This window comes from Centropristis striata, chromosome 12 (genome assembly GCF_030273125.1).
Source record: "Centropristis striata isolate RG_2023a ecotype Rhode Island chromosome 12, C.striata_1.0, whole genome shotgun sequence".
Taxonomy (NCBI): domain Eukaryota; kingdom Metazoa; phylum Chordata; class Actinopteri; order Perciformes; family Serranidae; genus Centropristis; species Centropristis striata.
This window is the reverse complement of record NC_081528.1, coordinates 25,403,226-25,430,623: the sequence shown is the minus strand read 5'-3', so window position 1 is coordinate 25,430,623 and position 27,398 is coordinate 25,403,226. Positions and strand designations below refer to the sequence as shown.

Genomic DNA, 27,398 nt, shown 5'->3' with positions numbered 1-27,398 from the left:
CCTGTCACCTCATCACCAACACCAGCCTTGTTAAACTCAGTGCAGACTGCACAGCTCCAGCACTAAACTCTGCCGAATACAGTGTGTGAAAAGAGGCTCACATGGCACAGAGGAAAACTGAACACAAATCAACTGCTGACATGGTTTCTGAGGCAGAAAACGTCATTATGGCTCGGCTTCTGTCAGTCCTCGAATGGCCTCCATATTGTGTTGTCTGTGGGGATGGGTTGACTGTTTGCTGCCACCATGTGACAGCTGATGCTCTCTGCACAATAAGTCAATAAGGTGCTTCATGAACTACTGTCTCTGTAGAGATGTCTTGTGATGTTAAGGCAACTTGATTGATTCTCACTAGACTTCAGAAAAAATCAGGCAAATCGTTTTGAAAGTAAAGGCTTTGTTTTTCCGTGCACAAAATAAAATTTATTTATAAAAGATGATGAATTAGGTAATCAATTTTAGTTATATTAACTGTAGCATTTTTATTTTTTTTTGCATGCTGGGCATATAGCAGTAGAGAGAGCTGAATTTGCTTCTGGTATAAACACTATAAAAAACCTTTCTATATATAAAACACAGCCACACAAAGACTTCATATACTTAAATACAAATACTGTTTGTTTTCATTGGAAGCACTGATTTCAACTTTCAGCACAACGAAGCGAACATTCCTTGGGGGAAAAAAAATCAAAGTAAATAAAGTACATACACACACATCTCTGTGCACACATTTTGGTTTGGTGTGGCTTACACAACAGATGGTAGGGGAAGTCATGGACTCTTGTGTGACACAGCTTGTTTATCACGCGCACAGACCTCATTTATAAAAAAAAATGTTCATCCTAGATTCCATCACAGCTTGTTATCAAAGATATAACTTTGGATTTTTTTAGGCTGCTGTCATCTCTCATATGCCGCAGGATTAAGCCACAGATTTTTTCCAATATAGGACAGCTTGTATTAAAAACCTGTAAGAAACCTGAGGGCCATGGTGTCTACTTAGAAATAGATTTTCTTATCAGTAGCATACTGTTATTTAAAGGAAACATCAAATGGTTAAGTTTTTTTCTGCACAAAATTTGAAATAAAAACTAGAAAATTTCCTCTGGGGAAATTCTGAAAGGGCCACGGGGGCTACTGCCGGTGTGTGTACACTATGATGAGATTCTTCAGAGATTTAAAAAAAAAAAATACTAGTAATGTTATGATAGTATATTATATACAAGGAGAACACCTACAACAAGCATTCCTTTTCAGATATTTATTTATACAGCAACCTATGCCCTTTAACCTCAAAATGTGTGTGTGTGTGTGTGTGTGTGTGTGTGTAACGTGTATCTAATCACATCAAAGAATCAAAGGCAATCAGAGCAGAGCAATCAACAGAATTAACTGCCATCTGAATGTTCCCGAACAAAGACAGCAGCCAGAGGTGGACAGATTGGAATTTCTGGCCTCGAACAGAAAGCATTTTTGGCAAAACCATAATACCTATCATTGATCCGACTTCACTTTGATCGTCCTGAGTTCTTCCTGAACGTCTACATGTTTTTTAAAAAAAATGAAAAAATAGCTTTGTTAGATCTTCCTACATTTTTAATATGGGAGCCAATGAGGCTGTTGGTGCGTGTTGGTGGCGCATCTGTGCGTCCTACGCCCAAACTATAACTCTGACAGCTTTACCAGAGGATTGTGAGTGGGAAGACAAATTTTCCTACGTTTCTATGAATAAATTATTTCTGTAGAGTGGAATTTGCAGCCTGGAGCGCAGTTTTCAAATTTATTTTTTGACAATTTTTTCTCTCCCCAATACACACCCATTATAATCTCAGAATTTCTAAAAAACTATATGACCTATCGAAACGTGGATTAATACACCGATACACTAGACTTGTGTCTACTGTTTAAAGTTTAAATGGAGTCTCTAGGTGAAATTATGCCGGAGAAGTAGACGTTTAAAAATCTCCAATTATTGTTCTTTTTTTTTTCCGGCCGTCCCATTCACTTCAATGCAAAATTTTGGGCAGTTTTTCACTTTGCCCCGAGCACTGGTCCCATACAGCAATAGCTGTGCAAAGTGAAAAACTGCCCAAAATTTGCGATTGCCCCGTGGCCCTAATAAAATAAGGATTTTATTTTACTGAATGCTACAAAACAAGCATAAGTAAAAATGTGCAATAAAACTAAAAAGTTATCATGTTTCAAGTTTATTTAAGCAAGTCAACATTCTCATCCGCCACACAACATCTTCACTGACAACATCCGCAAATCACCAAACATCTTCAATACAAAACATTTCTTTAAATATAATTTGATCTTGCAATTATTTCCTAATTCAAAGTTCCAAAATATTACTTAACGACATTACACACACACACATATATATAAAACAGAAAGAAAAACATGTTTTCACAAGGACAGTCTTATTTTAAGGACAAGACATCATGAAGATTTCCATCCAGAGTACAGCATGAAAGTTAAGCACATTATGGGTTTATATTGAAGTTACGAGTCATCCGTTTATGTTTGCCGATACGAAGTGAAATTCGAGGACAGAATGATTAATTTAGCAGTGCAAACGCTATGGATGAAAAGCATTTTGGAATCAGTCCTTCATACATAAACATTTCAAGCACATACAGTGTTTGTTAGTGTGTGTGTGTGTGTGTGTGTGTGTGTGTGTGTGTGTGCGTACACCGCCATCATCCAAAACCGAAGATGTTATCCTACGCATCAAACTTACTATGAAGGGACTTACAGCACTTAGCCAAATGGCAGCTTATAATAAAGCCTCTTAAAAATAGAGGCCGTCCTTTGTTAACAAAAGTAACATTTTCCGAGATCAAAAAGTCAAAAAAGCGGGCCTGCTGAGGCTGGTGAAAACACACACCCAGAAGCCTCAACTCCCTCCTGCCAGGGAAGAATACAGTAGTCTCATGCTTTAACCTTGTGTTAAAGCCTAAGTGCAAACCAGATCCCCCAGCCTGTTGGTTGGTAGATGGTGCTGTGTTAAGTGCTGGAGCCCATGGTGGTGGTGGGGGGGGCTGCAGATCCATGCCCGTCTTTGTCCGTCTCCTCCGGTCTTATGAGTTGATAAGGACATGCCTTAATCGTGTTTGCCCTTCCCTTTAGGCGTGCCTTCGTTCCAGGCCACATAAACAAACAAAGCCAAAACCACATGCACAGCTAGCACTGCAACAATGGCTGCATAGAAGTAGCTGTCAGAGCTTGACATCTTCATGGAACCTGGGAAGAGGAGGTGGAGAATGGTTGACAGTGATGACAAGCAGCTGCGATACAGTGCCAAAAGTGTCTGGATTATGTTGAAACTAAATCAGGAGGCATATAACTTCACTGATTTCTATTGAAAATGTGTTTTAATGCCCATCAGGAAAATAAGAGTTGGAATGATTGACATAATTTTTCTAGTTTTCTATGCTGTTTCTACTGTGGTTCCCATCTCTTTAATATTACTGGTTGTATTGGGTCATTGTGGGCTTTGCAGTTCAGATTTCCGTGATTTTTTTATACCTCACATGACTGTTGGTCTCAAGTCATTCATGGCTTTCCAGTTGGACTGCGTAGTGCAAAATTTAAGGTTTTTACATGATCTGTTTAGTATAAATGGTTTATTTCTTCCATTTATATAATGAGATCATTGGTTTTGATCTATTTGAGGCTTAGAGTTATTTATGTTTCCTGAAAGAAATGTTCATCACACATGAATTGTTTACAGCCAAACAGAAAACTAAATATTTTGGCTGGTTGACCTTAAATGGTTTTAAGTTTGCTGATATTTTAAAGAAACATGCCTTTAAACCCTCCAGCAAGTTGTGGGGATCAAAGGATTAATGTCCGGATTTAAGGGATATTTGCATATAAATAAATATACCTACCTTTAAAAAAAAAAAATCAAATGTGTAACTAGCCACAAATGTGTCACCTGTGAGTTTACTCAAATGACGGTCTGTGGGTCAGACAGTATGCTGGGTGGCCCACTAAACATGTTATAATACACAATGAAAAAATGGATTGATATGTTAATTTGGTTCTAGATTGCCTAAAAAGCATAAATGAAGCTTGTTTATTTAAAAAAAGGGCCAGGTGGGGATCCTCCTGATCCTTTGACAGAAAAGTTTGTTTATGAATCATTCCAACATTTAAAAGGTTGCATGACGGAAGAGATTACAGCTATGTTTAGTGTTGTATAAAGTCAACCAACTAAAGCATTTACAACTAAAAAACAGCTATTGAGTTCATTAAAATGCCTGATTCATCTGTCATATAAGCCTTGTGACAATCTTTGTTCCAATAATGTAATAAGTCAGTTAATTTGAAAATCAGTAATCTAAAGAAAGATGAGTAAATTATTTTTTATCTGATTGTTTATTAACTGGCATCCTGCCACATCTCAGTGGCCCCCAGGCAAAGGTAGTTGCTGCAAATCACCTCTTTGTCATTCTGTTACTATTAAAGTCTGACCAATAAATCTACGAGCCTATATTATTTGGAGATATTAGCATTTTAGTGTTACAGTGTGGAAATATCTTTTTGCCTCCATAAAGATAAACAAAAATATATAACATGTTATTGTGATAATTTACAGACAGTATAAAGCCAGTATAACCTTCCCACCGCAAACCACTGTTTATTAATGTTCATCCAATTATTTGGAAAAACAGCTGATATCATCTGAAATGTTGTAATTGGACTTTAAACTCTGTAGTCTCAATATCTGTGTCAGCCCAAGCAATGCAGTCACTGTTTAAAACTTTTATCTGTAACAATGATCAGAGGTGAAACAAGGTGAAGAGGACAGTTTGTGGTAGGGCGCTGCTTTCATCTAAATTAGCGAAACGAGATAAGGGTCTGAGGGCTGCCATCGCCCCGCAGACATACACAAAGCACTGTTGCAAAACTCACCTTCAAAGATGTAAGCCTTTGTTGCGAAGTAGAGCCCGATTGGCAGCGTGACCATCAGGATGGTGAAGAACAGAAGTGTCTTGAGGGCTGAAACCAGGGAGCTTTCATTTCTGCAGAGGAGAAGCAAGTTCACGAGTCAGCCGACAGAAAACAAGACAGCCACCTTACTGTTCAGGAGCAACGGGACTCTGACATGCTATCTACTGATGTGGGGAATGTCCTCTGGCCCCGTTTAATGTTGTGTTCTGCGTCCACGCCACATCAAATAAAAGCATTTCGTAAACTTTGTCATAGCACAGGCGTCACTCCACAAAGACAGATGCTAAGCTAAGAAGCTAAGTAGCTAAGGTAAGCTGCTGAATTAGCAGTTAGTTTCCCTTACCCTCTGTAATAAGCCGGCGGCCCGGCGTCTGAAGCTGCTCTGACATCTCCGTCCATTGCTGGGCTGTTGGGTGGCGAGATAAAGATTTAAAAAATGGAAACTGTAGCGTGTTAATGTTAGCACAAACTCCGTCTGTGTTTTGTTGTCACTGTTGAAATCCCGTCTTCCGCATAGAGTCACGAGACCGTCACATGACGAGTTTGACGCCATCTAGTCTCGCGAGGCCGGGCTAAGTCAGAGACTTGGTTCATGTCCTGCAGAAATAAAGGGTATTTTTGGAGGAAACAGTTTATTTATGGGAATAATTATCAGCATTTGAGAAATGTGTGTCTCTTCTGTCTTCTCAGTTCCCAATACTTTGGAACGATATACGCAGTGGCAAAGGAAGTGTTAAGAACCCTTAAGAAGAAATACCAACCTAACAATTTTACAGACACCCCATTGCACGTAAAGGTCAGCTGAGTAAAAGCACAGAAGCAATCAAAACAACCATAAATAAACATACTATTTGTCAGAATTGACCTATGAAAGTTATTTGTTTAGATTTTTCCCCATATTGTAGAACTATTGTTTGATTTTTAGATTAGATTGACCAAGATTAGATTCAATTTTATTGTTATTGCACAGCGTAGGTCTACAGATAACTAATACAACAAAATGCAGTTCAGCATCCAACCAGAAGCACAAAAAAACAGTAATGTGCCAAAAATGTGGGAAAACAGTAAGGGCGTACGAATCAAACAAAAAAAGAAAAGACAGACTTTTCATCGGATTCTTGTGGTGGTTAGGGTTGTGTTTGTGTTTGCATGCATAAACACATACACTGCACTGTCATTGTCAGTTTGCAGCTGTATCTAGATTCTTTTTTTTACATTTTGTGTGTATCAATATGTGCTTTTTTACGATTTCTTTGTTATGTTTTAAATTAATAACATTTTAAAATTAATGTTTCGATGTATGAATGTTCATGCTAAAGAAAGTAGGCTTTACTTAATTTAAGTGAACATTTGTATCGACCTGTTTTATAATATCTTGCCAATAATACCAGGTTGCCAGATAGAGAAATTACTTTCTTGTCTTCTAAAACAAATTCCAATTGTTCCTGGTTTTTATTAAAAAACGATCCAAATAAAATATGACAGCTGAGCACATTCTGTACACACCCACACAGTCCTGGGAAAAGATTTAATTTGGCAAAATAAATAAAGACGCCTGTGTGGGTCTGTGCCTTTAAATAACGTTTCCCCTTGTTTTTCTGCACATTTTCCTTTAGATTTGATTGTATTTAAATATAGCTATACCTTAACCGATTTATTAATTTATTTAACACTCCATTAGGCTTACATTCATTTCGCAGACTCTTTTGTCCAAAGTGGCCCACAGTATAATTAAAGTGTCTAGCGTCGGATCATGAAGTGTCTCCTTTGGCCTTGGGGGATAACAGGTAAATGGACTGCTTTTATATATTTCTTTTCTACTCTACCAGCCACTCAAAGTGCTGTACAACACATGCCAATTCACTGATGGCAGGGGCTGACACGTAAACTGCCAACCTGCTCATCAGGAGCGGAGAGGAAATCAAGGACACTTTGACACTCAAAGATAAGAAAAATACACTTTGTCTGGCCTATGTATTCAGAATATATATTCACAGGAGTGCTTCAGGGTTAAGAGTTCTTCAGACTCTAATGGATTGATCACTTCATCTCTTCTTACAATAAATGATCTATTGTGAAGGATGAAAATAGCCACAAACACAAGCCTGTCCTGTTCGGGAATTTCAATCAATTTTGATCTATGATAAATGGTGTACCTTCTCTGTTCAAGTTTCAGTTAAAGAGACCGTTCACTCCCAAATCAAAAACATTTCATGATTTCTGTGATAAAAATATTTTTAAATGATTTTTTTTATTTGAGCGCCAAAAGCCATATGCCATCTGGTTACATTATATTTGAGAGAAGGCAGACGTGCTGATGTCTCCAACCGCATCAACTCAAACCAAAACAATTTAAATTTCAAATGGCACTACATTTAAGAAGAAAGATGCATTTTCGATTGTGGGGGTAAACTGTCCCTTTAAAACACATTTTCTCTCAAATTATATAAAAATGTTTTGCACTTGTCCATTCATGTCCTTACATCACTGTTAATTTTATTCATTCCCACAAACATGCTCTAAAAATAGGACAAAGGGAGGATGGATTGGGATGGATCATTTCAGGCCATCTTGTGTCATGTCATGTGCTTGTGCAGCCTGTATTCCTGAATAATGCAACACTGTACACCATTTCTTGTTTAATTGCAGCTGTTACAGAAAGCCATTTAGTGTATTTCGTGCAACTGTATACGTTTAGTGTCGTGCACTAGCTGTGTTTCTGGCTGAAGTCTTGCTGCTTGAGTGTCAAGGAGTGGCACTTTCTGCTCCAGTTGGCTTTGTTCTCATCGGTCCCATGCTCAGCAGGTTCCCCAAACACATTTCATTTGAAAAGACTCTCTAAAGGGACCAGCCAGAACCACTAAGAACAATCCAGTGATGTGTGTTCAAAATAATCATTTTGCTTTCTCTGGCAATTTCACTCCCAAGTAGTTACTCAGCAAAAAGCCCAAGATGCAAGGTATGCTGGTATTAATCTTAATATGCATTTCTGCTAAAGCCTTCTATCTAAAACAAAAGCGAATGATAATCAAATAAGGGAACTGTAAATCAATACAATTAGATTGCATTTTACAATGTTTTATGAGTCATGAATATTTTATAAGAGTGGCAATATTTCTTGATGGATCAGATCAACTATAAGTCAAATCAAATATAACTTATTTAACTGTAGAAAAAACAAGATATTAATATGAATGAACTTTTGTTGTATTGAATCAAGTGCACGTTATAAAGTATGTTTTCTAAATGCACAGAAAAAAATCTTATAGGGGACATATAATGCTCATTTTCAGGTTTATACTTGTACTTTGGGCTTCTACAAGAGCAAGTTATTTTGCTAATACTTTCCTTATGACCCTGTTTACACTTGGTTTTAAAATGCATATTGGGCAATGGGACCAAAACTGGTCAGTGCTAAATACAAGTGTAAACAGAGTCCAAGACACATAGTGATCGAATCACTCAAACCACTTGCCGAGGTGGTCTAGGACGCATTTGACCACATATATTTTGTAGTGTAAACGCTGATGCATCCTGATGCATCCCCGACAAGGACGTAGCAGGAAAATATGTCATCAGTGCAGACCGTATGGTCGTCCTTTTGATGACATGGTTGTAAAAATGGAGGTGCGCTGATGAACATGGTTGGGGTGCAAGTAAAACCAGATGTCTTATCTTGATTTGAGCAGATTCAGCCCAAGGAAAACTTGACGATTCATATCTTTACCGGGTTGTTTACAAGGCTAATGCTAGCATTGATAGCATAGGATATTGCTATCCAACATAATAAATGTGCATGGGGCAATTTCACCTTCTAGCGAGGTGGGTTTGTCAGCTGGACACCCTTTGGAGACGGATGATGCACAAACCAATTGTGATCCCATCGCCCAAGACACATTTTAAAAAGTCTAAACAGGGTCTATGAATCATAGACTGTATATAAAGATGGACAACCTGACAGCTCCATATAAATGAAATCAAAACATCCTGAACTTGTGTACGTAGCTACGTCAAAAAAGCCACATACAAAAGTATCTCTTAAAACCCAACCATGGTCATGTTTTGTAAGATATCATATTAATTTTATTTTATGAGGATATGTTGAGCTGCTTTGAAATAAAGACAGACATTGTTTTAAAAAAGTGGACATTTAAAGCAGCAACTGGCCCTTTAATACCATCTTAATAATCATTAGTGCTAGCAAGAATTCTAAAATAAACAGTGACAGTTTTTATAAACAGGTCATCAGTAATTATTCCAGATTAAAATTACATCCTTCCAATAAAGTGGACTTTTATTTACTCTGGAAACAGACTGAAAACTAAAAATTAATTAGATGGTTTATTGCAGAGAGCTCTGGGAATAGACCGTAAACCACAGAAGACTTGTTCACCCCTTCATGGTGGGATTATGAAATTAAATAAAACAACTGTGTCTAAAATTATCATTGCTTTCTCAATAGAATAACACTGTTTAAACCTGGTCTGGGGGTCTTCTGTTGCAAGTTCAATACTAAATCGTCCTTCCTCATAGAGCTTGGCCTTTGACCTTGTGGAAGTATTTCCCATGGCTCTTTCTGTCTGGACTCCCCAAGCTATGCCTTTTGCATTCCATGTGTCACCAGTGCTCTATGTCAAACACGAGGCACCCCACACTCCACCTGTTGTTTTGACCAATCGACACCGTGTCAGAGCTTTGTGACTATTATTGGATATGAAGTTTCCATTTGAAATAAGAGTAAGGATGAAAATACTTTAAAATAGTTCCATGCTATTCATAGCACGGTCATTTCCAAGTGCTGCTAATGATGAGAGGGTTGTTATTGACATTTAGTTATATACTAGTATTTGCCTGCTGTTCCATGCAGTGGTGGAAAGTTATCAAGTACTTTCAGGTACTTCAGGGGCAAATGTTGTACAATTTATTCAACTGCATTTATTTAACAACTAGAGTCACTACTTGCTTTTCAGATTAAGATTTTACATAAAACATTTCTGCAAGTGGTTTCCAGCCTTTTGGATTTTTTTTCGATAGAGTTCAGTTCCACCCCCAAAAGATATGAAAAATGTAAATAATTATTTAAGGCACAAAAGTGTAAAATTATCCAAGATTTCAAGAAAAAATCAATTTGTGTAGCAGAATTTTTTTTTCTTCTTTTCTGCCCTGTTAATCTTCTCACAATATTTTAAGATTACTCTTGTGACCTTAAAGTGGGGCCCCAACTCCCAGGTTGAGAAACTCTGAACTAAATAACTGAACTGTATATAAAGTAATTAAAACTAAAGCTCCACCTCAACCAGTGACAACAGTAAATGTATTCTTACTGTACACACTGAACATGTAAAGATATTATTTAGGTACCATATTTCTGTGGATTGAGTATAGTATTTTTAGCAGATAATGCTTCATTTTTTAAGGCAGGAGTCTTACTTATTATCGTGTATTTTAGTTGCATTCATACTAATGAGATCTCAGTGCTTTTCCCACTGCTGGTATCATGGCAAACGAGAGGTTACTATCAATAAACAAGGAGCATGGGAACATTTTGTCAATTAAACATTCACAAACCCATCTATAATCCCCTGTGCTGTATACCATTCAGTCTGAAAATAAAGTGAAGAAATCACCATCATCCCCACTTCCTGCTCTCACTGACTTCCTTGGACCCACGACACCTAAAACCTCCTGGTAGTATTGTGACCCACAGCCCATCGGGCCATGTAGGAACGCATCATATGCATGAGAACACAGGCAGTGCTAAACCCGATGCACAAATCCATTAGGAGACTTGCTATTGGGGCAGCAGGCCCACTGTGAGACCCCACTGCTGTAAAATGCAATGATGTGCAAGAGCTGTATAATTCCTCTGTGCAAAGAGGGGAGTTATGTCTGGGCTTCATCCAGCCGAGCGAAACACCATCCTGTCATGCTATAGTGTTGGGCCACATAATGGGCTTACCATTTAGAGCTTGGCCTCTCCATTGTGTGTTGTGGAAATAACCGCAAATGATCATTTATTTGTTCGAATCCTCTCCTGTTCACACATCACTGAGGACGAGAGGAAAATAAGCAAGTAAAAACTTTGCTGTGGAGGGAGGACAAATTCAAGTGTATGCCTCTCTCCCTCTGTGCTTCGTCCAGTTTGGGCAATAATTTCTCAGTGCCATCATGTAGATGCTGCACATAGCACTGCAGATCCCCCAGATATAGTATTTACAAGAAGATAAGAAAACATACCTACCGTCATCTGATATATGATCAAATTTACGATACTAAATTCTGAAATATCCCTATGTGACAGCACATCAGGATTTATGTTTTGATTTGGCTGCAGAAAGCTTACCTGAGAGACTAAAAGTGGCAGCCTAAGCAAAATCAACGTGGTGCTACAGATAAACCAGGGAGACAGTGTAAGTCAGAGATATTTCACATACATATGTGAAATTGGCAGAATAAAGTCATGACTTATGATGGATCTTATAGGATAGGGAGGCATGGATAGATGATACTGTCCTTGAACATACCGAAAGAAAAATGTCTCCACAAGCTATTGCCCTTCATATTAAATCACAAGCAAAATGACAGACAGTGTGGGCGGATAGACCAGTCATGTCAACTATTCATCCTGGACTCTGGGTTGCACTTTTGATTTATCCACTGAGTAATAAGACATGTGTCACAGTCGTTTCTATCGATATGTTTAGTGTAAAAATGGCAAAAGGCAAAGGCACTTTATATCCTGGAAATCCAGAGTCATGAGTTATCCATTAGTAGAATTTGCAAAAAATCTGATTTCTCTGCTAAATTAAGAATGCATTTCATTGTGGTTAAAATCTAATTTTGTTTATGTCAGTGTGGATAATTTAATTAGCATGAAGATTACCTTCCAGCAGCTCTAATGCTCAATAATTATCAATAGATACAAAAGCATAAAGTGTTAATATGATAAGTTATGAAGGGTTATGTGCCTGACGATATTCTGGGACTTCATCTTGGTTTTCAACCAGAGCCAGCAGATTTATTTCAGATGCAAAGTGTTTGAAAGAGTGTGTGTGGGACCCTAGTCATGTTTCCATTCACATATCAGTCAACATTTAAAGAAGACAGCCATACGCTCTATAGGATGATTTATTTTCTTGGCAATTATCATCTTTTCCCCCAATGATGTACAGATTTTTAAGCATCTATTATCCCCCCCCCCCCCCCCCCCCCCCCCCCCCCCTAAAAAGAGTGCGCATAGCTGTTGTAAATTGGGTGCCACAGGAATGAGTTCTTAAACCCGGAAGTAAGTTAGCATTTTAGCGCCATGGGGTCTATCCTCTCAAATTCAAAGAGGATTTTGAATGAGTTTTTGGTTAGATGCCTGAGATAAGGTCTGTGGTTAACACAAGCTTAATAGATGTTTGCGTTTTGTTACGACATAAAATACATTGGTAAATACTCCAGTTGTGAATTTTGTCTTTAAAAAGGTGGTTGCTAACAAGTGGCTAAATGAGACTATGATTATCGGGGACGTTAAACATCATCGCACCGGACACGGGCGACAACTCTTTCACAAGTCCGCTTGCAGCCTCTAGTTGTGTTTTTCAGTCCTCTTGTAAACTCTTGTAGATTGTAAATTTATAAACAATTTATTAGGCTAAGGTTTAGCTAGCTAGTCAAAACAGCTGGTTAGCTTGTCAGAGACCATCTGAAGCTAACGGTATCTGCATGTGGCTTCGCCCCTATTGTCGTACTTAACAGATGCAAGTGGTATTGATCCTCTCATCTCACTCAAGCATATTTCCCCAAATGTCAAACTAATCCTTAGGCGATAACGGGATAAATAAATGCAGGTAAAGGAGAAACTGATGAGTTGAAGGTGAGAGGAGAAAGTAGAAAGATGACCCTGCCATTAGTCTGTGACTCGTTGGTGTGGTAGAGCCGACTTTGTCATCTTCCCTCGAGCCCCTTTAGCCACTCATCTGCAGCTGACCTTGCACTGGCATGTGGGCCACTACTTTCTTCCACATCAGAGACACTGTCTTGTATGATTGCAAGCAGGATTGAACAGTTTTGTGCTATTTTTCACCTCTGAAACTTGATAGCATCTGATCCAAGAACCACCAGGGATTCAGATTCCTGTTCTTGCATCTATAATCGTCCACTGAGGGGTTAAGTTACTCCAGGCAGCCTATCCAAGCTTAGCTGCAGCGAAGCACGGCAGAATACAAAAATCTGAAAACTGATAAGTAAAATATGTTGAATATATTTATGAATCATGTGAATAAGACAACATCAATGTGTAATCTCTTTAATATTCCAGCAACAGTGCATTGTATCAAGAATGTGTCACACTGACATCTTGGAGCCTCCCTGTGAGGTGAAACGCTCATAGTTTGCTCGCTGGGTTGAAGTTATGCTGGGAGGCTGTCAGAGCTCATCTCGGCTAGGGTGACATGTGCTCAGGCACACTTGCACTAACACGAAATTACATCTCAGCTCCTGATGCGTATCATGTCCCCCAGGCATTTAATAAACAAGAAACCTAGCTTTGTTTATCTTCTCTATTTCCCCTTTTCAAAATGTCTATAATTCCTAAATCATTCTGGGAGTGAGAGGGGATGCCTGGGGCTTAGAATGTTTCAGTCCAATAAATTGATCCATCATGCAATAGTTGAGGCACTTATGGAACAAACTGTTTGTTTACCAGAAAAGAAATGAACTGTAAGAGAATTCTGTTCAAAGAAAATCTTTTTTTATTAACATACAGCCCATTGAGATTTTTTTTCTCTGTCTCTTCAATTAAAACTGGAGCAAGAGCTTCAACAATCTTCGCACTGTACTTAGTGAGGACATCATTTCTCAGAAGACAAGCCTAAAGGGTGAACCAGCATCATGGTGTATTAATACAGGCTACACTCCCACTGAGAAGGAGGCTGAGATATTCATATGCACTCAGAATTAAATATGAGATGGAAACTTCACCTCAGCTTTTACAGAAGCTAAAATGTGCCCCAAAATTGACTCCTACCCTTGTTTTTTATAGTCTCAGCCACTAAAATAATCACAAAAAAGTGTCTTACATCCTTGATAATTGCGCTCAGTATAAAATAAAAAGGTGCAGTTAAAATCAAACATCAAATTAAGGGTTACATTGAATTACACCAGCCGACCTTTAGACTTTTCTGTCATTAAAGCAGTATTACGTAGCTATTTTGCCATATAATAACAGTTTCAAGGTCATTTTGATGAAACTCTGACCTATAATAGAGATAATGGTGCCATTGTCATTCCCACTCTGCACCCAGAATGCCTGGTCCTGCACTATGTCACTTTTGTGAACAGTAAAGAACAGGAGTGGCTTTACCGCACGACCACACAAAAAGCTATTTTTTACGATTATGGGGAAACTGGGGAAAGTACTTTCTAGTTTTCCCTCTGATGATGATTTAGAAGTTTCCTTAAGGACAGACAGCTTTAGTTGTTGCTAAAGTTGCGCTGCACAGTTAACAGTCGGCTGGGCCAGTTAGCCATGCTGCCAGGACTACACAGAGCACCGAGGATTGTTGGTGTTTACACCTCCAGCACAGGAGCTTTAGACCACTGGCAGGAGGAAGTTTTAAGGCCAGGTTTGTGTATAAGTCAATTGCAATTGCCCTCTGAAACTCTAGGGGCACTAGATCAGAAAAATAATATAAACTATACGTAATGTTTAATGCCGAATTTAAGAGCACAATGACACAGTGGGAATAAAAAATACATTTATTCTCTTTTCACAATGTTGTTGACATATTTTTGCAAATAGGCAGTGAGTCATTTTTGTGCACATGATTAACCTGTGCTAAGAAGGTGGCCTGAAAAGTGTAATCATCCATTATTATATTTAGCTATACAGTATGAATTGACTCAAAGTATTACCTGGACTTGATTTTCAATAGAGTGTAGGGTGACGAAGGAGCGAAATGTACCAGTGATACAATTTTTTTTTCTTCCGCTCAACATGAGGGAACAATGTCTGACAAGGCTGAAAGGATTATGATGGCAGCAGAGTCCTCTCCAAACATGATTACATCTTTACAACTGGAAAACGATACAAATCTTGTTGAAAAGGCACTGGGTGATTCATGGCACACATCCACAATGAGGCTCTGGAGAAACTATAAAAAAAGTTTCGCAGTAAAACAAGAAGTTTATACATTTAGCTCTGCTACATTGTTGTTTGTTACAGCCGGAGAAGGCTTACTCTTTAGTCCCTCCGTGGCACACCTGGAAGTCTCCATGAGGAGCAGACGTGGCAGACAAAGAGCAAGAAGGATCGTCTTGTATTCTTTGCGAAAGTTTTGGTTTAGAAGTCCGTATATGACGGCGTTGAGGCAGCTGTTGAAGTACGCCATAAAGTAGCTTGTGACAAAGAGCCACTCAGGTATGTTGGGCGCAACTTTTACAGGGTTTATAGCCACAGCCAGGCCTATGAGGTTCAGTGGAGCCCAGCACACTGCAAACAACACAAACACCATGAACATAGTCAGGAAGTTCCTCACATCACTAGGTTTCAGTTTGGTCCTTTGCTCCGGTTTAACTCGATGTTTCACTTGAATCACTAGCACCCATATCCTCATGTAGCAGTAGGACACCACCAGCAGTGGGATCAGAAAGTGAATAACCACCACTGAGATGGTGTAGTATGAGCTGACCGTCTGGGCGAAGGTGCAGGAGTAGATGCGAGGGTCGTACTGCAGCGAGCCGACAAAAAAGTTGGGCACTGTGGCGAGGGCGGTGAGCAGCCAGGTGAGGCCCAGGTAGCAGCAGGTGTTCCTCAGGCTGTACAGCCGGTCGTAGTGGAGGCTGTGGCAGATGTAGCAGTACCGGTTGATGGCAATGGCCGTGATGTTGAAGATGGAGCCGATGACACTTAGGCCCATGATGAAGCCACTGGCCTGGCAGTGCAGGTCGCCCATGGTCCAGTCGTCGTGGAAGATGGCTGTCAGGACCAGAGGGTAGGGGTACAACGCCACCACCAGGTCTGCTACGGATAAACTCACCACGAAGATGTTGCCTGGAGGAACAGACAAGCTTTAGATAACAGAACAAAACATGACCCCAGACTGGAGTAAAAGCATGGTAAAAGCATTTTTACTCTCTCCTACGGGTTAAATGAACTGGGTCACCGGAGGGAGAATTTGTATCCACCATAATAAAAGTGCAGCTTCATTCTGCCCTCTGTGGCTTATTTTGGCGAAGGCTTTTACAATGTACTCTCCACTGCACTGATGTCGATCCACACAGAAGCTTTATTGTCACCGCTCTCTCAGTTTTGCACCCTCCTTTTTTCCCACGGTAGTTTCTTAAATTAACATTTTCTAGAAATTCATTTTCTAGAGATGGCAATGGTTGTTTGGTATGTTTACCTCTTTGGTCCAGGCTGAAATATCCTAACAATTATTGGGTCTATTGTCATGAGATTTGGTAATGATATGCATGGTGCCCTTAGGATCAATGCAATCAATTTGATGATCCTCTGATTATTCCTTCAGTTCCACCATGAGGTGTTGAGTGAAATATCTCTCGCTTGGATTACCATGGTTTATCGTGGGAAAAAATCCAGAAATACTTGGAGCAGTGTTGCTAGTCATTACTGACTTTAAAGTTTGTTTCATTCAGACATTCATAACCCCCTTAGGATAGATTTTTTCTGTTGATCCTAGACAACCTTGATTTTAAAAAGAGTTGGTACATTATCTGAAAGATAAATAATACAGAATGTGATAATTTGCTAATTCTTTGTGACATATACATTCCTTTGAAAACTGTTCAAACACAGTACATTTAAAGTTCAGATTGATAAACATTTGTTTTTGGAAATTTACAATGAATTTTGAATTTGATGCATCTTTTTTGATTTATATTGCACAGCATCCAAACTTTTTCAGAGAAGGCATTTTTCTCTCCTGTGTTTATGACCCAAGAAGAAGGGGAATACATTTTATTTTGGGATAATCTTTTAGTTCCTTAATTCAATTTGTGTGTGTGTGTGTGTGTGTGTATGTGTGTGTGTGTGTGTGTGTGTGTGGGTGTGTGTGGGTGATTTTGCCAGGATCATTTTTCCAATTTTTTCTTTTTCCTCTGTAGATACAGTTTGAAAGAAGTTTTAGCAGGTCATAGGTCATTTATTTTTTTATATATCAGGATAATTTTTTAAAGTGCTTGTTGCTGTGATACTCATTTCGGTCACATGAGGCTGAACCACTACCTACTGTTCTAAACAAGATTAAAAGCATTCATGTTTTCTTCCAGGTGATTATATAATTCCTCTATGTACAACAACAAATAAATATACTGTGTGTTAACAAGTTACACATTAAATGTAACTTGTAGTAGCAGATTGTTTTCTGACTTGTCTCTCAGGGCTTATGTGGGTGAATAATGAAATACCTGCAGAACTAATGACATTGCCATCAGCCTCAGCTGTACTTCTTGGTCTGTTGACTGAGATGGCGAACATGGTAAACCTTGTAAACATCAACAACATTATGCAACAGCAAATTAGTGCTGCAAGCATGGCTCTTATTTATTAACTATGAATTTATTAGCCAACACACAAACCACAAATATATTTAGCCACGGAAACAACAGATTTGTTGTATGACCCATGTTTTATTTGGCAGGTCAATTCCGATAAAAATCTCAGATCAGGCGGTTCTTATTTTAAAGCTTCTTGCCTCCGGGAGCAGACAGTCAGTCACTGAGTTTAAGCTTATAAAAACCAGAACATGGGTGAGTTTAGCGTCCAATTACATCCAAACAAGTTCCCGTCCTCCTGAGGTCCAAGCTGATGGCTGTGTGACACTGGATCTCCTCAGACCACATGAATCATAGAAAATGACGTCTGATATTGTTATAGTGCAGCTGTTCTCGGTGGGGGAGAATAAAACAATAAATCAAATTCTAATGTTTTGTCATATAAGATGATAGATAACAGGAACATGCAATACAGTGGAGCCACAATGCAATTGAATCGGTGTTTCGCAAAAAGACGCATTAGCTTCCAATAACGTTTGAGTCAACATTGTGCAATAAAATGTCTATTGTGTGTGGTGGAGGGAAAATAAAGTGTTTGCTGCCATTTAATGCACTTTACCTGGCTTTTTAAGACATACAACTCTATTATAAATTGACCCCTCAATGTAATAAGTAGCATTTTGGTGATAAAAATAAACCAGCTCAAAATCATAATTCCACACTGCTTGTCCTTACCAACTCTAAGCCCCTTACTCATGCAACATTACATCACTGGATAGAATATAAACATTTATGCTTTCTGTAAAGGATTATATATAATGTGCCTCATTTTAACAACATTTTGTGTGAGATATTGGGCTGATTCCAGGCTTGATAAAACATAAACTACCTTCTGAAGTTGAAATGTGAAGGCGAAAGGCTCTAGTGCACTCAAACAACAGCTGAATCAACAGTGTTGATTGACAGATATGATGGCAGTGGATTTAAAACACATGTTGGCCATCAATCCTCCACGTTCTAAGCTTATTACAATCCCTACAGCCAGGGACAACACAGTATGTCTAATTTTAATTTACTCGCTTCAAAATAACAAAACAATGTCATTTTATTCCCTCCTTCCAAAGTTTTCTGGTATTTTTTTTGTTATCTTTAGAAAAAAATCAGATGTTGGTCTCACATTTTCCAACAGACCTGGCACAGGTATTCAGAGACAGACAATTTTCAAGTTACTAAAACAGCACGGGCCATCTCTCAAGCCTGCCGAGATAAAAATAAAAGCATTTGTTCTTCATCCTCGAGTCAGCTCAGTGGGCAAATCTGTCAGATTGTATTTGTGACGCTCACAGTGCTCGCTGTGTGCATTTGTCATTGTGCAGAGGTTTGATTCCTCGCTGACATCATGCAGCTCAGTGTTATCATGCTCGCTGGCTGGACAGGGCAAGCTACAGTCTTATAGCTCTCTCTGGCTGAACCCTCTCTCCCCCTTATCGTCAAGAGGATGAGGTAAGTGCTAAAACACCGCTGAGAGGATTGCTGTGAAGCGGCCAGATGACTGTCTTTGTTTTGTTGGCATTCATTATTTAAACATTGGACAAACCATTACCTCTCGCTGTTTAATTAACCAACTTGGCCGGACTGATGTTCCTCACGCCCAAACTCCCAGCATTCAAAACGATTATTGTTTTAGTGAAAAAGGCCAACCCAACAACAATCCTGTCACGCCTGGATACCAGAATAGTCTTGCCCACTGACATCTTTGGGAGCTATTATTACCAACGAGTGTGAGTTGAATAGAGCATAACCTGAATGCTGATTGGTTACAGGCCGTCAGGGACAGCTGACTTGCAGCCTTTTAACTTTTCTAAAATTGGCTCTCTAATTATCTGATCTTACAGTCCACATTCACAAAAGCGTCAACCAAGTGAAATGTTGCATCAAATCAACAGATTCTAGCTTTAAAGGGCCTCCCTCCTGAGAGCTGAGGAACCAACCTCATGAATCCCCCCAGTGTGCCTCTCTCTCTCTTTGTTTGTCACATACGACATTTTGTGGCGAATGAAACGTGAATCAAAACAGTACATCAGGGACCTATTCAGCTCTGCGTGAGCGGAAAAAAGACATTTGTCACCGGAATCAGCCAGCGCACACGAGGCTGCAGCATATTCATAAATATAACCTGGAACTGCCTCCCACCCGGCAAATATAAACCTGTATTAAAATAAGATCAGGATACCACCTATTTATGGCACATTGCTTCATTCCGGCTGAATAGTTTTGAACAATGTAGGGAATAAAAATGGAGTAACGCTGGAGCAAGAATAGATACATAATGAAGATGTAAGTGCTGGAGATAAACAAATCAAAAGACAAAACAAAAGCCGATTTTCATTCTGACAACTTGCACAGCTGTGTGCACACGTGGATCTCCTGGGTTTGTGTTCTCCTGTCAAACCCACAGTGTGTATCCCAACACTCAATGTGATACACTACGCTTTGATTCACCCGGCTATATTTATACACCTTTGGAAGACACATGAATTCATAAAAATGCGGAGGAGGTTTGGCATCTCTTTGGATCCAGCTGAAAGTCCACAACGTGAAGGCTTATTACTACATGTGCAAATCCAGAATGAGATCGGTCTTAGTCATTCATGTTATCATAAATAAGCAACAGCAACCTTTCGGCAAGGGCATTAGCACTGATGAATTAGCAATGACTACTTCATGAACTTGTGTTCAAAGGGCCAGAGAATTTTTTAGAAGAAGTTCAACATTAAACTGACACAAGCTGCCTTTTGGTGATGCAGCCTGCTACGAGCCGGGCCAAAAACATCATCGTCATCATCAAAAGCCAACTACCAATCAGAACTCTGATGTCTGAGGAAATAAGACTCACTGGCCCCTGAGAGAAATCAGACCATCGGGACACAAGCAGCGTCTGGTGCAACAGTGTTTGACTCGTTAAGCGCTATCCCAGAAACACGAGGATGAGAGTGAATTAGGCAAATTTGAAACAGAAAAGCCTATTATATTAAAGGGAGAGATTGGAGCTAATGTAAACATAACAGTGCATTGAGCTTATCTAGGTGTGGTTTAGTCAAATAATTCCATTCTGATAACATCCCACCTCCACGCTGACCACATTAGAAAACCAAATGTCATGTACTATTTTGTTGTGAGGGAAAGAAGACATGTTTAATGTAGTGTGCTAAGTGATATTCCCCGTGGATCTTTGCTGTCAATTTAAATTGGCTTCTGGTTTGACTCACTAAGTCCACTGACTCAATTAACCCCCCTGTGGACACTCCGGTTTTTAGGTTTAATTCATGACTGCAGAGTGACTGAGAGGATGTGGTGCATGATTTAACAAAATTCAATCTCACATCCTCACAAACACCCTGCAACCCACGACTCCTGACATGGAGGTGCAAGCTGCATGCACACACACACGCACACACACACACACATTCACCACACACACACACACACACACACACACACATAGGGTCAGGCTCCTTCTTTGGTTAATTCCTCCATCTGCTCCCCATCATCGTTTTCTCTCTCTGTCCCTCTCCCTCACTCTCATGAGTGCATTTTTCAGAGTGTATTTTTAGTGTGGTTAACCCCTATGGGAAACTCTAGTGTTAACACCCCATTGGCAGCCCTATAGTGCCATTCTCTCCCTTTGAAGATTCACTGGATATATCCTATTACATTTGCACACTTGAGAGAACCTGCAAACCTTTCAAAATGGAACATATGGTACCAACTCTCCCTAAATACATGAAGATATCAGGGACGGCTACATCGCTCAGAAGAAGTACCAGCATCTACCAAATGTGTGCACACGCGTGTGTGTTTTTTGGGAGGGGGTGGGGGTGGGGGGGCTAGCGGAGGGATAGATGCAGTCAAGGCGAGTCTTGATGTGAAGCAGAGTGGAAAGGTCCCGCTGCAGTGTGTGAGGAAGCAGCAGTCGGAAATGTAATGTAGAGAGGAGATGTTTTCAGCAGTGTGCCTGACACACTGAATTTCACAAAAAATATAGGTCTGTGTTGTCTTTACCCACTGTAAATGATATATTGTACTTCAGCACGTCACTCATCAGTCAGTTTGTGGACCCAGAGGTGTTATTGTATTATACTGCACCTAAAGATCTACTATGGAAACTGATTTTTATAGCGCACAGAGCTCCTACAGCTGTTCGCAGCTCTTCAGCTGTGTCCGTGCTTTCCTTTTGAAAAATGTGTACAATTAAACATTAATACAAAGTGAGCCAAACCTATAAATAGCTTGTTAAAAACACAGAGGAGATTGATGACAGGCCAACAGCACAAACAGTTTCAGTCACTTAAGGACACACTTAAGATCTGCTTAAGTTTCAGGTTTCTGCTCACACATGCAAACCAAAGCACTAGGCAACACTGGTGAGACTCTCGTGTGACTGGGCCTGTCAGTCAGTCCAATTAGAGCGGGAGAAAGGTGACATGAGAACAGTAATCAGCGCACTGTCCATAGTCTGCCAGCACGGAGAAGCTCTTTTGAAATGCCATTTACTCCTGCCCTCTTGTTTGAGATCGGTCGACTGTGGCATTTTTGCAGACCAGATAATCAAATTATTCTCCGGGCTCCTAAACTCCTTGGCAAACTGCTTTTGGCTGGTATTCACAGGAGCACATTGGAAGTGTTATGTAATGTTTTTGAAATTGTAATTAAAAGCTCATTATTACAAACACTCGCTGACTTATTCCTGCTGCCTGATTCGCATGTACTCATTAGCATCATGTTGTGATCACTGAGTTTAGTCTTTTGCCTCAGCAAGAGGTTTTCCTGACTTTACTTTAACCCCGGAGCTGCTGGGTATAACGCAGCAAGCTATTTGATCTCTTGGACCTTTAAATTCAAATTATAACCACATCAAATACTGCTGTTATTTTAAAACTTTTTGCTCTGTTTCGAGCCTGTGAAAGACACAAATCAGTGTTCTGATCAGTTATTTTTTGGGAAGAAAAAGTCCCAAGCTTTGATGGTATAATTAAAATATGCTTTGTAATCATCTGCGGATTATTGAGCTCACCCAGGGGTCCAAAGCATCAAGGGCCCCTCTGGCGTTCACCTGCAAGTGTTCACTTGAAGAGACTGACGACAAAATAATTCTAATATGACTACAAAACACATGAATGACTACAAAGAGACACAAAGGAACAAAAGATTACAAGAAAAGACACAAAATTACTACCAAAAGACACAAATCATCTATAAAGAGACATAAACAGACTACAAAGAGAAATAAAGCAACTATAAAACCCCACAAAACATCTTTTAGACACAAAACAAGCCAAAAAAGGGCACAAAATTACATGAAAGAGACAAAAATTCTACAAAAGACACAAAACCACAAAAAATGTTTCTGATAATTCTTGTGACTGTAAAAAAAATATGAATGTGTCTTTAATTCTGCATAATATGTCAGGAACCCTTTAGGGCTGCAATACATTTTTATGACAAAACTGGGGCTGTTCTTTTTTATGATTTTCTTTGTCACAAGTTGAGTTTTTCCATGCCAGACAATAAACAGACTCTAGATATTATCTATAAGGAAATGGACTACGACACAAGACAAGATATGACTGATAATTGCATCAGGGATTGCAGTAAATTGGCCCAACGTCATCAATATTTTCTTTAGACCCTCAGTTGGACCCGGGTAAGTAAGTACAAGACCCTTCCCTCTAATGTCTAAAAAAATAGTTTTAAGATGTATTTTTCCAAATTGAGATAATGGAACTTTGAGAAATATAATAACATTTTCTGAATTGATTCATCAGGCAGTTATTTTTTAAGTTTGCTAACATTTATAAACAGTAGCCAGCAGAAGCTACTGGTCGTTACAGAACAGATAAAGCTGCAGCAGCAAAGATATGAGCTTAAGGCTCCATTTGACTGCTTGTGAATTCAGCTATTCATTTCTTCTCTTAGAGTAACATAGCCCTGCTTTTTATATCAATGGAATCATTTTTGTATTAGCCATCAATGTGCAAATTCGAATATAAAAAGAACATTTTCTAAATGACACGCTGTTTGGATGGATATGTGAAAGATCCCAATGTATTCTGTGTACATATGCATATGTTAGATGAAATTACAGTTTAACATCCGCTTTTTCTGCCCCCCCTCCACCCCTAATCAGTTTCATACAGTCCCTTTGTTCATGCAAACACTTGGAATTGGAAACAATGAATGGACTAATTTTCAAATTAGTGCAAGAGTCTGGAAATGACATGCACTGACTTAGTGGCCATTTGAGACAACTACAGGCTACAAAGAAAAAGAGGGCGACTGAATGATAATGGTATATTTGCCAAGAAAGACAAATGGCATTAAAGTGACCATTAAAAAATATCCTCCTCACCTTCACACTGCTGTGTGCTTCAGATGTAACACAACAAAATATGAGGTTGCATTCAACATTAAACCTGCACAAAAGGGCAGTGGAGCTTTACAGCAGCGTCTCTCACCTTCATGGGGCAGTACAGGTCCTGATGTATGTGATTTATCTGGAATGGAGGACCAAGGATGAAGCCAGATGGTGGTGGGGGGGGCGGGGGTGTTATTATTTATAAAGATATATGAAGGCAGACAAGCAATGCTGTGGAAACTCCATCACACTGACACTGGGAGCTCTCTTCAGAAAGCAGTCTGATTGTCAAGCATGGAGGTCACACGCTACACGTTATATTACATAATTATTGTTATGAATGGAGAAGGGGGGAGCAGGGCATTCACCACACTGTATTATACATGGAGATTTCGCCTTTTGTCTTTGATGTCAATCATTAAAGAGTCACTTGTTGTTTTACGTTAATTTTGATGCAATAAAATGTGTCTTTTGTGTGCATGTCCCTAACTTAGACATCTTTTCCCATCAGCGCATATCTTTGAGTTTATTCAAGATAACACTTTCTTTATCTCTCACCTGCATTCCTGAGCTTTTTGTTCCTGTACACGGACAGGATGACGAGGACATTGCCCAGGATGTCCACCACAATGGTGAAGATCAGCACGCTGGCCAGCGCAGTGGACACCCCGGTGGAAGAAGCGCTCAGTCCGCGGTCGCTCTCATTCCGGGACAAACAGTTCGACCCGTTCACATCCTTCACCTTTAAATCCATCTCCCCTCAGGGTGCAGCGGCCATGGTGGGAACGCTCCAATGTCCAGCTGGATATTTAAAAAAAATCTAAAAATGCAAAAGGACTTTACTGGAGGGAGCCTGGAACTTTTTGATACTCCTGCTCCGCCTGCATGTGGAGTGGTAGGAGGAAGAAGAGAAAGAAGAAGGCGCGAACCATGACATGGTAATTAGAATATTAATAGATTGGATGCATGGAAATGTAAGAAGTTAATTTGAAAGGTGATAAAGATGCCAGGAGCTCGTGTTTCACTGCCGTCCTCAGTGTGGTCGTCATGAGTCACCAAGGCTCTTCCTGCGCGCTGCTCCATTCTGCCAGGAGGACTCGTCCAGAAGGCATGTGAGCGCTCTCCTGTGCGTAATGGAAATGCTCAGGATGCGAGGCTCATGCACTGGGGCAAATGAGAGACGCGTGTCGGCTTTTTTAGGGCATTAATAAAGAGTATATTTGTGTTCAATTCTGTCCGCATCCGGGGATGAAGCGCTTGTTTAAAAAAATCCAGCCAGTCCACTCAGATTGTGATCTGTTTCCAAACTATAAATAGACTGCTATCTTTGCGCACTGAACCTCCTCTCTGCACCAGTGCAATAAATAACAACAGTACCGACAGACTGTATGTGGTGTTGTCTCCAGTCGTGCCAAGGATATTGTATTTCTCTAGGTTTTACAACAGCAGCCATTAACAACTTGTCAGGTTTATCACTGATCTTCATTAATACGGAGAGCCTCTCCCTCCATGGGAATGGAAATGGCGCCTTCATGTGTCCAATAGAGACTCATGCAAACAGTGAAAAAACAAACAAACAAAAAGGTTAATATTTTACAATCTACAATGTTTGATTGTGCATCACCGTTGTTACAAAAAGCTCTTTATTTTTTGTACTTGCCTCTGATCTCCAGGCCCCCAAAAGTTGCCTTTTGGTCATTTTATTACTAACAAATATGTAAGGGACTGTGCACAATGAATGTACAATATGTTCTGGGTTCTGCATATATATATATATATATATATATATATATATATATATATATATATATAATGTTTAACATATTCTAGGTGTATTTTGTTTTTACTGTTGCCTTATTTCAATCCATACTTTTTCATTTTTGTTGTTATTTATTTATTTATTTAATATATAATGAGCACTGATGGAGGGAGTCTGAGACTAAGGGTTTCCATCTCCAGTTCTCTGTAATAGTTGTGAATATGGTAAATAAAGACCTTGAACTTGTGCAAAATATAATAGAATCGTGATAGCAGTTTTTTAAAGCTCCATTTTCAGGTGTGAAAAATGTTGGTGTAGTGTGCGCGAAATACCACAATGGAAAGAAAAAGATGCATTTCCAGATTTAGTGTGAGTGTGTGTGGACATGGTCTGACAAACACCAGGTGATCACAGGCGAGTAGACACGGTGGATGTTTGACCAGCTGAGACTGAGCAGGCTAACTCGGCTGTGTCTGTCTGCTGGGTGGATGTTGACTTTGATGCACACTATTGTTGTTTGCTTGCCAAATGAGGAAGAAGATGAGACATTAATGTTTTGCTGGCATTCTGGGTGTTTGAGTGTGACTGCATTTGGTTTTCACACACACATTCTCAGGCGGAGACATGTTAGTGTGGATCGATCTAAGAGTCAGTGCAGTCTTCTGAAAAATGTAACCATGATCACAGTCTTTTCTCAACCTTATCCAAGTGGTTCAACATACCTTACATATCCTAAACAACATTTTATTGGAACACTGAAAAAAAAAAACTTGGAAATAACCCATGTGGCTTTCAATCAGTTTTCTTAGTAAGATTAACCACTGGAGTCCTGCCGGGTACCCCCAGGTCATGGTTTGTGACAAAGAGTGATTTCTTTGGTTTATGCTATCAGGAGCCTCCACTGTATGTTTGCCTACTGAACTCAGACACTTTTATTTGATCTTTCTGACAGCTTTCAAAAATGTTTGATATATGCTTTCATTTGTACTGCTTTTTAATCTTATTGATTCTGTTATCTTTACTTCCTCTCTGTTATCTTTCCGCTTTGGTCTAATTCTCATCTTATCTGCCTTGTCATATTGTATTTGTCTGGTTTTATTAAATTTTCACAAAGCACTCAGTTACGTTGTTGAGAAGAATGTAATACATAATATGTGTCACTAATATTATTATTATTATTAGTAGTAGTAGTAGTAAAACATAGATGAATAAACCATCATCTTGGATTGAGCTGCAGATTCACTACCAGAGCGCTTAAATATTTATTTTAATTTATGAACAATTCTCCATCAATCCAGCAGGGGGAGACACATAGAATCTGCTGCTTGAAGTTTGCAAATCACTGTCTTTATCTGTTGACTGTCTCTTCTTTTTTCTCTTCTGTCTGTACATTGCTACCATGGGGTTCAATCTAATTAGAGTAAAAGTTCTTTTGAAATCAATAAACAACAAGCAGAATAATAAACCAAACTAAGCGATGTGTTCTGCCTCTGTCTTAATGTCTTACTGTCTGTCTATTTGTCCATTTTTCTGTCTCCGTTTCAGTAAAATAGTTCTTTTTAAATCCATGAACAACAAGCAGATTAATAAAGCAAACAAAGTGATGTGTTCTTTCTCTGTCTTTCGGTCTTTCTGTCTCAGTACTCTGGACATAACCAAACCTACACGCAACAAACAGGACTGTCCATTGTTTTGAAACAACAGGTCAGTGCTAGTCTCTTGTGTCTCAGACAATAATTTTGACGTTTTTGCTATTTTCTA

At 39.3% G+C, this 27,398-nt stretch overlaps 2 protein-coding genes across 2 annotated transcripts; both read right to left on the bottom strand.

Moving 5' to 3' along the window:
* Positions 1-2,191: 2,191 nt before the first annotated feature.
* On the bottom strand, positions 2,192-5,490 carry vma21 (vacuolar ATPase assembly factor VMA21). Its single transcript, XM_059345830.1, has 3 exons — positions 5,306-5,490; positions 4,924-5,033; positions 2,192-3,246 (listed from the first exon to the last, which is right to left on the bottom strand). The coding sequence occupies exons 1-3, from the start codon at positions 5,359-5,361 to the stop codon at positions 3,107-3,109; spliced, it is 306 nt and encodes a 101-aa protein (XP_059201813.1). The 5' UTR covers positions 5,362-5,490; the 3' UTR covers positions 2,192-3,106.
* A 9,235-nt stretch (positions 5,491-14,725) lies between these two features.
* Positions 14,726-24,644, bottom strand: mtnr1c (melatonin receptor 1C). The gene is made up of 2 exons (XM_059345827.1): positions 24,437-24,644; positions 14,726-16,000 (listed from the first exon to the last, which is right to left on the bottom strand). The coding sequence occupies exons 1-2, from the start codon at positions 24,630-24,632 to the stop codon at positions 15,135-15,137; spliced, it is 1,062 nt and encodes a 353-aa protein (XP_059201810.1). The 5' UTR covers positions 24,633-24,644; the 3' UTR covers positions 14,726-15,134.
* Positions 24,645-27,398: the final 2,754 nt, after the last annotated feature.